The sequence below is a fragment of the Leptonotus elevatus genome, chromosome 14 (assembly GCF_054856555.1).
Source record: "Leptonotus elevatus isolate MCC_2025b chromosome 14, RoL_Lele_1.0, whole genome shotgun sequence".
In the NCBI taxonomy this organism is placed as follows: Eukaryota; Metazoa; Chordata; class Actinopteri; order Syngnathiformes; family Syngnathidae; genus Leptonotus; species Leptonotus elevatus.
Window position 1 is genome coordinate 19,164,883 of NC_141252.1, and position 12,014 is coordinate 19,176,896.

The 12,014-nt window shown below is 37.0% G+C and overlaps 1 protein-coding gene across 1 annotated transcript; it reads right to left on the reverse strand.

Annotated features, from left to right (window-relative positions):
- Positions 1-203: 203 nt before the first annotated feature.
- Positions 204-11,556, reverse strand: LOC147163242 (protein tyrosine phosphatase type IVA 2-like). The gene is made up of 8 exons (XM_086094340.1): positions 11,416-11,556; positions 10,864-11,004; positions 10,512-10,645; positions 10,070-10,444; positions 9,899-9,991; positions 6,940-7,070; positions 5,744-5,818; positions 204-5,049 (listed from the first exon to the last, which is right to left on the reverse strand). Exons 4-8 carry the CDS (start codon positions 10,163-10,165, stop codon positions 4,938-4,940), a joined length of 507 nt encoding a protein of 168 aa, XP_085950466.1. The 5' UTR covers positions 10,166-10,444; positions 10,512-10,645; positions 10,864-11,004; positions 11,416-11,556; the 3' UTR covers positions 204-4,937.
- Between the last annotated feature and the right edge of the window lie 458 nt (positions 11,557-12,014).

Consider the following 12,014-nt stretch of genomic DNA (forward strand, 5'->3'; position numbering starts at 1 on the left):
TAGTTTGAAAACATTTTGTAGTTGATGTCAGCACAAATTGCACTTAACAGTTGTATTGCACTGTACTTATACTTTTTTGCACTCAGTCACACAAACACGCATACCAACATGGTCTCCCAGGCGGGGAAGCGACAATCGTCACAAAAATTCACATGCAGGTCTCACACGTCAACTTCAACTTCTGAAAACAATTTCCACAGTAATTTGGATTTTAAGGGCATTAAGTGTTTTATTCACCATACAGTGCGCTCAAGTGTTTACATACCCGAGTGTATGTACATTTTCAAACACAACAGTACATAAGGAAAAAAATAAAAAGGAACAGAAAAGAAACTAAGACAATGATAGAACCTAAGACAAAATACAGGAGTATCAGAGATGAAGGAATTTTGGCATATTGGCAAAACTTGTGCTTTATGATTGGAACAACAAGAATGTTTGCGTACTGTTACCATCTTGGTAAGTGTGCTCATGTGGTTGCACAGAGGCCAGCTAACACTACAGTTCAGCCAGGACCGTTACCATGCACATCACTCAACAGTTTATAGCATGGACAATAGTGACCCATTACCATGTTGACACCAACAAAGGCCAGAAAACGAGGAAAATAATTCTGACTTTAATCACAAATCACAATTTCTTCTTACAGCCAAGACAATCTACAAAATAGTTAGCATACTGTGCCATGTAAAAAGTATTTAACTCATTGCTGATGTCTTAAGTCTTTGCCTTATACTTAGAGTAGTGCCATGCTATAGTATTAGCTCACCCTTCAACTTTTTGACCTTTCGCCACATTTTAGGCTGCATGCATAAAGATATAACATATGAATTATTATTATTATTATTATTATTATTATTATATGCATCCCTTTTTTTTTTTATCCTGCCTTAAACTTCTCCACAACTTGATCCCGGACCTGCTTGGTGTAATCCTTGGTCTTCATCATGATGCTTGCGCCACAATTTTCTTTTAACAGACCTCTGAGACCATCACAGAGCAGGTACATTTATACTGACATTAGATTACACATACAGGTGGACTCTCCTTGCTAGGGATGTTCGAGAGAACTTCATTTCAGACCGATACCAGTATGAGTACTCAACTCTTGAGTCGGCACCAATATCAGTACAGTAGTACTTTTGATATAAATAATCCCCACCAAAACAAAAAACAATGACAGATCATTTTAAAGAATAACCATAAGGTAAATCCAAATATAGCATTTTCCCCTAAAATTGCATGAAATGAATAGCAAATGTCTATTCTTCTAATTTCTAGTTCCTGATCGTACAACCGCCAAAAGAGGGCAGCCAATACTGGTATCGGCCACCGTCGTGAGTACCGATACCTTAAAATAAGACTGGTATTGGTACTCACCCATCCCTATTCACCATCATCAGTCATTTAGGTCAACATTGGATCATTCAGAAATCATCAGGGAACTTCTGGAGTCAGTTAGCTGCATTAAAATTAAAGGTGGTGACAAATTTTACACCCCCTACGTTTCAGTTATTTATTTGTAGTTTAAAACATCATATACATTTTGTTTAACTTACAATTGTGTCCCACTTTATGTCAATTTTTAACCAAAAAAAACAACAACAAAAATCTGGTCTTCATGTTTGAAGGCTGAACTGTGACAAAAGGTAAAACAATTCTGGGGTGAATGGAGCTAATACTCACTGAGCACTTTAATCTGGCCGTATGTGTATTGGTTTGATTAGTTTACACACTTGTGGTAAACATACAAAAAATATATTAACTAGGAAGTTGGCAAATACTTTTTTCATGGCACTGTAGAGTCAACAATTTTTACTCCATTGCCCATTAAAACTTGGTGACCACTGGCAAACTATTACAATACAAGGTTCCTCTACAAAGAAACAGTAACCTGGGACGAATAGTAGGTACATTTGAATTGTATAAGACAGCAACATTTGCCTAAAACTAACATAACATTTGAGAGATCTAAATCTATGCTACATCTTGGAACACAGCCTATGAGTACAGATTGGAATTCTGCATTATACAACAAAAACATTAATCTGAATGTTGAGTGAATTAGAGTGGAAATAAAAAGCTTCGGGGACATAAAAATCTCGGCGCCATCATATCGGTCACTCTCTGGACAGCAGATAGGAAGGTCATAATAATTTCTAAGTCATTACCTTAAAGTAGCACTCTTAGAACTTTTTAACCTTAATAAAACAATTTCCTAACTCTTCTGATGAAATATGGACTTAAAACTAGTTGAATGGTACCTTTACCATGGCCTGAGGGTGTCGGTATCATTTTTACTGGCACTTAACAACTTTGAGGAGGATGGTAGGAACACTGCCACACAAAAAAACTACAAATGTGCCGACTGCTTCATGGCATCACTTCCGCCTTTACCCATTCGTTACAAAGCCAATTTGACTGGCGTGAGTTCAAAAATGACGCAATGTGCTTGTCCTAATGGGAAATGTGGTCTTCCTTCAGGCATAACATTACCGCTTTTGTCCATATGGTGCCGCCATAATCAACATAAACTGAAAATTCCTTAGTGTTGCTTTAAGTTTAATGTTATTTTTAATTATTATGTCTCACATTAAGATGAGGGAGGAAATAAGAACATAAGAAGCCCTGTAACTTGATTAGTTGACGAAATGTTTACCCTGTAAAAGAAAGAAAGTGTATGCCTACTTTTGGCTCACCCTCTTTTACTCTCTGAAACAGAGCTGTATGAAATTCAGAATTGAAAATGAATAGAATTTCGAATTGCAGGAAGTAGAATTGAAATTCATGATACCACATTAAAGTGTAATTAACAAAAGGTAAAGCTTCAATTTACATGCATTTCATACAATTATTTTTGTAAGGACTTTATGTACACAATACTTATAGTACGTAACGTAGCAGTATTTTTTTTTTAATTAACATTAAAAGCTAGTGTTAATTGTATCCACCATTTATAAATTTAGTCTCAGTTTTAGTCCAATTTCAGTCCCGCTTGTTAGTTTTTAAATTGCAGTTAGTCAACCTCATCCCGTTTTTAGTCGACTACTTTTACTCAACAAAAACTGTCAAAAAAAATTATCTCCCGGTAGTTTTAGTCAGGACAATCATTTTACCACTGTATATTTTTTGTCAGCAGATTATGTTGAACATTTCTACCGGATCGAAAAGTATTTCACATGAAACTTTCTCTAATCTTTTTGATGAAAAACAACTTCACACACAATTACAGTACTGTATATCAACAAGTGGCTAATATGGCTCTATGCTGCAAGCTAGTAAATTAGCCAGCATTAGTTAGCAATCGGATTAATATTATTTGGGGAATATTATAGCTGTTCGACTAATGTTACGTAAAGCGTTATAACTACAATTAAATTATTATTATTATTATTATTTTTTAAACCTTTCACGGTGAATCCACCTCCTGTCAGTCCCATGTGTTTGTGCATGTTGCACCTGCTAGCTGCAGATTTGAAGGGGGGGGGGGGGGATCACTGTTTGTCACAGTTACAGATTAGCAGAGACAAGATTTTACAAAATCATATAACTTTCATCTCGTTTTTGGTCATGAACTAAAATGTCCATAGATTTTAGTCCAATTTTTATTAAGTACATTTCTTTCTTGTCTTCATTAGTCGCCGAAAATGCATACTGATTTAGTCCCAGTTATTGTTTGTTAATGAGGGATTTAGTCCAGTCTCGTCTAGTTTTAGTCCGGTGAAAAATGTGTGTTGATGGAATTATTTTTGTTTAGTTTTCGTTGACAAAATTAACACTATTGAACTCGGATAAAACAGATAATTAAAATTGCAAAACTTTTAAATTGTTTTATAAAATGGTGAACAGCACTTAATTTCCCAGAATACCTTGCTTTATCCAAGTCTTTAAAGTAGCTGCCAAAACATTTTGGACATTTTGTTTGGAGCACACTAGTAAAATAAGATGTGTCTCATTCTCACTCATATGTGATGTGAAAGAGTTTCTCTTTGCATTGAATTCAATACTGCCTCCTTCAATTTAATTCAAAGTCATCTATTGAATTGAATTCCTAAATTCAGGATTTTGCCACACAGCTCACAAAAACATATAAATGTTCTATATTAAATATTACCAGTGTCCTGAAAATGTATTTATAAGTTTGTTTTTTTAATGCTAGAGCATACAGAAGGATTTGATGCAGCCTCTGAACTGAAGAGAATGCTTAAGTTGAAGAAGCAATGGTCGTTATTAAAAAAAAACGACCAGCAGGTGGCAGCAGAGTATAAGAGATTAACCAGTCGAGTCCAACGTCAACCTGGACTAAGTCATTTTGATTGCATTCTTCAATGTGATAGACATCTTCCGCTGAAATTTCTCGCCACAGGGCCAGAGGATCAATCAATATAACTAGTAAGACATTCTGAGGTGTTAGCTTTATTTGGTGCACAAGAGGAGCAAAGAATTGTGGCAGGACAACTCATGATTGCTTCACCATACCCAAAAACTTCCGAAAAATCCTGGCTAAGAAGAACAGTGCCGTGCTGCTCCCTATCAAACTGATAGATTTGTCTCTCTCTCTCTCACTCTCTCTCTCTCTATCCCAAAATCAAAAGAATCATCAATGGCCGTGATGACAAAGCATCAGAATCTCAAGGAGTTCATGAAAAGGTTGCACAGAAGGCTGGAAAAGTGCGTTAGAGGCCAGAGGGATTAAGCTAAAGGGAAAACTTGTGTTTTGGATTTGAAATAGTTGACAGAACTCAAAGTCCCAAAGATGAGAGGCAAGAAGTCTTGTAGTCCACTACACAAGTAGAATTACTGCTTGAATAATCTTAATTAGATGTGTAACAGACATCTTCAACTTATTTAATAAAACGATCTCTTCAAAACAGGCTTGAAGCACTGATGAAACTGTAGTGAAGATTTAGCGGGGGAAGCTGTGTGCTTGTCGACATCTACTGTATTGTGCAACTCTGACCGTTAGCATCTTTGGAGCGCAAGCACAGTTTTGCTTTGTAGTTTTCCAGGTAAATCAGCTGCTTTGAGTTGAATGCACCACGGCGCTTCCTGAAAAAACAACATTTCACAGAACAACATCATGATACTTGAAACTACGGCTTGAAATAATCACGACTGTTCAAACGATTATTTATTTTTGGGTACAAAACAAGCATTTAAAAATATTAAGACCAATGAAAAAAGACACTATTTTTTTTGATCAAACAGAATTTATTATATTTATTTATTTATGTTCGCAAACACTTGAAGTTGAGTGCAGCTTGTGCACTAGGACGATCATTTATTTTTGAGTACAAAACAAGAACATTTTTACACATTTAAAAATATTAAGACCCATTACAAAAATAAAAACATTATAATTATGTAAGTTCCTTTTGGACCAAACAGAATTTATAATAATATATATATTTTAATAATATTTATTTATTTATGTTCGCAAAAACTTGAAGTTGGAGTGCAGCATGTGCACTGTGCAGTAGGACGATCATTTATTTTTGGGTACAAAACAAGAAAAAGTTTTAACGTGATAAACAAAAAGTATTAAGACAAATACAATTTCTTGAAACGCTATAATTATGCAAGTTCCTTTTGGATTAAACAAAGTTTATTAGTCATTTTAAAATAGTGCCAATTAGTACTAATCTTTTCTTTTTTTTTTTACGATTATTGAAATTGCAATTGAATTTTGACTTGAAACCGAAAATAATAGCAAAAATGTGGCATGATGTGCTCCTGTACTCACAGTCTTATGAAGTGAACGGCATCTTCATACGGCATCCCACACTCGATTAGAGCAAGGGCTACCAGCACTGGAGCTCTGGAGACAAAAAGTAAATTCCAACAATAAAGGAATCTATTTGTACACTTCGGAACGTGCCTAGCATACTTCATGTAGAGAGAGGGCTATCATCAATCAGTCTACACTAGTGGTGCCCAACATTTTTCCTGGCAGGGACCAGTTCATGGTAGTGGGGTTGTCCTGCTGCAGAAGAGGTCATAAACGGAATTCTGGTTCAGAGCATAATTTGTGGTTTCATCAAGCACAGCAATTCGTCCAGGTCCTGAATTATCAAAGCAGCCCCCCCCCCCAAAAAAAATTGTTCATTTGCAAGTTTATAAAGTGAAGTAGCAAATTTGTGAGAAAAAAAACAGAAACTTACAAGAAATAAACGTAGCGTAGCTATAGTCTAATGTGAAGATTTGTTGGTGGTTAATGGGACACTGTTTATAAAGTGAAAAGGCAGGATGGAGACAGATTCATTCTAAATTTAAACTTTACTCGTCATACACGGCAGCTAGAGCGACAACACTTCTTGATCCTCTATTAGCTGACTAACACTAACCAATCAGAAGCTAGCATACTTTAGGTAAATGCAAGTGAATGACTGAGAACAGCAGATTTGACATATCAACTTAGTTACTTGTACAAAAAAATACCAAAATGTATAAATGTGTAAATAATATTTCTAGAAACATAAATGTACAATTAAAAAACATAAGCTTAACCAATTAACTTAAATGCTTGATCCTCAGAGTGTGGACGTTCGCAAAGCAAGGCATCTTTGTCGCTGGCCGTACCCAATGCTTCAAATAGCGAATGCTTAACATCATATGGTTAATCTCTGCTAAAGCAATTACTGTCTCCTTATTTGAAAACCCAACTGAAAAGTCTTGGCACAAACATATGAGTAGTATTTCTTGTAAGTTTCTGAGTTTTTTTCTCGCAAATCTGCCACTTTATAAACTCTCAAATTTGAGAGTTTTTTTCTCGGAATATAGCCCCCACCCTCTAAAATAAATATATATATATTTCTACGTGGCCCTAAGACTGCGTCGTAAAAATGGGAAAACTGCACACACAAAATTTTGAAAAAGAGGCAAATATTTGTTCACTGCACTACAGTACGTCAATCATGCCTCTCGGCAGGGCAAACATACCGTCCCAGTCCAGCAACGCAATGCACAGCCACACAGCTGCCAGGCTCGTCTCGAAACTTTGCCTGCAAAAGACTCAGCCAATCTTCAACCACTTGATCTGGGGGGGCAGAGCCATCTTCAAATGGCATATCCTGGAATAGAGAATGTGGATTTAGGGAAACATCATCGCTACCATTTTATGTTCTGTCTAGGGAATCTCTGGTATTCAACATAGTGAAATGCATTGTGGGAGTATTCAAATTGACATTCACGTCTGAGGGAGTGACTTTATCGTTTTCACCGCATTGAGACTTGCGTGTCCAACAGGGAGTGAAGGAGTGTGATTCGCATTTTCAGGATGCAGGTACAGTCACTATTTTGAGTTTGTCAGCTAAAAACACAAATATTAAGGTTTGATATACTCTATGTTCAGTCGACAGTGATATCTACGTAACTTCAATAACACCAGGTCAAAAAAATTAATAAAATATGGAATAGATCGAGCAGGGCAGTATTTATTCAGTCACACCATATTGTGTGACTGGAGGAGGTCCCCAAATGTAATTGCTATGACAATGTACACTATAAATGTTGAGTTTTGCCATTATAACATTAATAGTTAAATATGTCAAGTAAACAAGACTGTTTAATTTGGAAATTATTTAAGACGTTTATTTTTGTTTAGTGAAAAGTGGAAATACTTTTGGTTTTGGTTTTCATTAAAAAACAAATAGCAAATGTTACTTTTTTTAAATTAAAATAACTATAAGTAAAAAGTTAAGTTGCTGTCAGTCAATATTTTATTATTAATAAAAACACTTCCAATTAAGTGGCAAAACTGGGCGTCGTTTTTAATCATAAGCAGGGATGTCCGTATCTGTTAATTGTAACTATTAAAGTAACCCGTAATCTATACTTACATTAGGGGTATCCAAAAAATTTTTTGCAGAGGACCAGATTTGGTGAGGTGAAAATGTGTGGGGGCTACCATTCAGCTTCCAGTTGCTTTTATTTTTCACAGCGTTTGTTGCCAGTCACCTTGTCGTACTTTTGAATGTTTCGTCTGGGAGTGAGTCTTGATATTAAATTAATTGAAAACAGCCACAGTCATTTGTCAAAATTAGACAGAGACAGCTGTTTCCTATTAGAGTGAAAAAAACAAAAACGCCAATTCACACTTGTCCTGGAAGCATCGACCCTCCTCTCTGTGAATTTTCCTTTTCTTCACTACAGTCTCCATTTTAGAATTGGGCTGGAAAGAGTCATAAAAGTGTCATACAGCGAGGGGGGTCCGTTGCTCGGAGCATATTTCCAAATGCACCCAAGAGCGTGGCCAAGGGTCTGGTTCTTCTGGTTTAATATAAAACAGTTTCTTTGTACAGGTATATTTTCTACTGTAGTCAACAGTCATGGCGGGCACCACACTTTTATGCCAAAGGTTGCAGGCCGGTGGAAATCTGAACACGGGCTGCAATTGGCCCCCGTGCCTGACTTTGGACTTGCCTGTCCTACAGGGTTAGCTGCATGCTATCTGCGGAATGGTGTACATGTATATAGTACACTATACACTAGTGTTTATTTGGAGTGGAATTTTGCTACGTGCCAAACTTCCTAATATAATAAACATTTACAGATTAAGTGTTCACACTTCACCTGTAATTTGTCAGATTTACAATAGAGTTTTGAATGGCTTGGGAAAATTTTATATTTTTTCTTGATCAACAAACCAATACATTTTGTTGGCAAATTGCTTCTTCACTCTAGGTATGTAGCTAAACCAGTCTGCAGAAAGAAATTACAGGGGGGTATTACTTTATTTTTGGAGGGGGGATAAAAGCATTGTTTCAGTGTTTTATGGTGCCTTCAGTATTTTGTGTTATTTTATTGATACATATTTTATATACTTATTCACTTCCCCAAGTCTTGTTATTAATTTTAATTGTATTTGCCTTGTATTTATTATAATTAATTTATTTTGTGTTATTTTCTTTCACTTGTCTCTACTGCAAGACTGATCTATATTCCATGTACAGCTCTTTGTATGCAGCAATGGATGTTTTAAAGAGCTTTATAAATAAAGTTGAGTTTAGATATATCGATAATATACAATAACGATATGTGGGGTCAGTGGAAAAACTAAGCAAAATACCAATCCAAAAGGATGTGTAAAAGTGCTTTAAAAAAATGTTTTTAACTTGATGACAGTTATCAACATTAACAAACTTGGCAAGAAATAAAAAAACAGAATTCAACTCACATTTTACTGGAACTGTGCTTAGTGATAAATAATTTGATGCTCCAATATAAATTGTTGTTTTGTTTGTGTGCCTGCGTGGGTCTGTTAACCGCATTATTATACAATTTGTCCATGCATGTGTTGTGTGGCTTGACTGATTAAAATAAGTTTGCCACTCACGTGTGAACATTGTAACCAGTGGACTCAGGATTCCCAAACATGTTGTGTCAGCCTGGATCAAGTTTGCCGTTTGGTGGCTCCCATTACAATATGTTGCTTTGCATCACTTGTTTTAATCCACAAAAAGACAGCGGCATGACGTACTCACTGCACGGTCATCGGGACAGCGGGCGCGCGCACTGCTCGTTAACCCGGAACTAGATTTGTCTGATGCGCGTCTCCAGAGCACTCGTCTCCCCGGATGCCCAACCCCCGATTGTCATTGGCTAGCTTTAGCTGTCAATCAAAGCCAAACTTGAAAGGAGGTATGTAGTTGGCTGGCACACCATGCTTTACTTGAAACAGAAGGCGCATCTAGAGCGGGCACGGCTGACTGCCATAGCTATAGCTACATGGCCTTAGGGGTCACCATGTAGCTATAATTGGATTTCCAGTTAATATTTTTTCTACATGTGCATCCGAGAGAAGCACATTTTTGGGGTCTGTGTTTGTGCTCAAATGGAAAAGTAAATAAAATTAAGGTTAATTAAGTTTGGGAAAATCTGGTCTAAATGTATCACTCACCAGGACTCGAATGCCTTCTTGTTCCACCGGCGCCTTGTCATAAGTAGCAGCACACACTCTTACCAGGGTGTTAGCGCTATATGCCTTGAGATCCTTTGAATCAACACATACAGATATCAATATGACACAATAATCTCTTCAAACAATAAATATTTTTTTACTGTGCTCTACCTCTATAAACCTTCCAAGTTGTGCATTGGTGGGGTTGTGCGTGATGAGGAACCGTAAACAGTCATAGGAGATTTCCACTGGTGCAAGTCGGTTCATTTTCACACTCGCAGAAGTGAGCTACTTAATAGAGAATTGCAAAGGCTTTGTAAAATACAAGGATGAATGGTCGAGAAAATCTTAAGACTGAGCAAGATGGGAAAACTGAGATCAAATGAAAAAAATATCAATCCAGGCTTTCTTTCAGAAACGTCAACCCATCCAGAGAAGTAAATCAAATCAGGAGATGAGAGGGAAAGTAGATATTAGGTTGAGACCACAAATAAAAAGAGGCTCTGCTGATTTCTTCATGTAGTTTAACAGGATGGCAGTGAAGTCCTGCAAAACAGTGATACTGTGTGTTATATTTAAAGATCTTTCTGATTATTTACGTTGACGTACGTACCTGTGGGTATGCGTGTGTGAATGGCAGTATTTTCGACTTTCTGGTATGTGTGGTTCACTTGTCCACAATGAGCAGCAGGTGCTGGGCTTGGCAGAACTCCCTTTCACGCCTTGCAACTGCCATACACGAGCAGCCTGAAAAGAGCGAAAAATAATACTTTTGCGTTGTTCTTTCAATGTGGTTTTTAAAAAGTGCTAATGGTTGTGTTCTTGGTGGCAAACTTGCAAGCCTGACATAAAGTTCTTGTGCCATGGGGGGGAAGCTAATTTCTGAGGTTTGACTATACTGACAATGATTTTTTGGGGGGGAAGGGGGAAGGGGGGGGGGGTAAAAACGTTAACTCAATACTCACTGTGATGTGAGCTGAGGAGACCGTTCATTGAGCACACACAGGACAATGTGACGGCTGCTGGATGTAGACACACCATTGATGAAGATGCTGTTGTTTTGGTTCTGCTCACGGCTGACAACGGCCTGCTAGCTTGATGCTAATCTGTTGTGCAAGAGAACACGGTAGCTAAGGGTAGCTGCAATGATACGTTTCAGTGAAGGCTTATTTAACAAAACGACGAAATCATTTTAAGCAATAGTGATAATAGGATGTTGTTTCTAATAATAGATTACAATATTCGATGCATCACTTGCCGACAAGTGACATTGAAAAAAAACGAGTCTAGGTTTGAGATATTTGGTCAAGTTTCAATGATAGCTACAGCCCATAAACTGTATAGTATGCCAGATAAATGATTACCAAAAATGAGTTATTACTGTACTCAAGTTAACTGATTTACAATCTAACGTTCACGAGGCGTCTGACGTGATAATAAAGCCTACTAATATGACATCCGTGCAAAAACATCGCATGTAACACAAAACAAAAACCGCTTAATTAAACTGTATTTACAGCTAATTTGGTCCAAAGATGTCCTGGGAAGGCAGGTTACAAAAAGCAGGTCACAACAACCAGGTTCCAAAATAGAAGGCAATGCAACCGAGCTCGAGATGGTAAATGGCCCCGCCCGCTACCTACGAGACGAGTGCGACCTTCTCTTTCTTCTTCTTCTCCTCGTGAAATTAATTTAGCGGTTGGCAAACCAATGCATTCCCGCCACCTACCGGACTGAGGGGTGAACGTTTGTAGGGCTGGGACGAAACACTTACAGTGCTGCTCAAAAGTTTTGGAACCCTGCAGGCAAGGTCAGATTTTTTGTATAAATTATTAAAATAACCTTATTAAATGTTTAGTCATGCCCAAATCTACAATGCTGACATTGAAAATAATTGACTTGAACAAACATAATGATAATATTGTCATTCATTCTTGAACAAAAGTTGTTGATTTAAGAAAAACTCAGATTTCATCGGTGCAAAAGTATGTGAAACTCTTACTTAATTGAACATTGCACCTCCTTTTGCAATGAGAACTTCATCCAAACACTTTCTTTAGTGATTTATCAGCTTTTCACATCTACTTTGGGAAAATTTTGCCACTCTTCCTAGCAA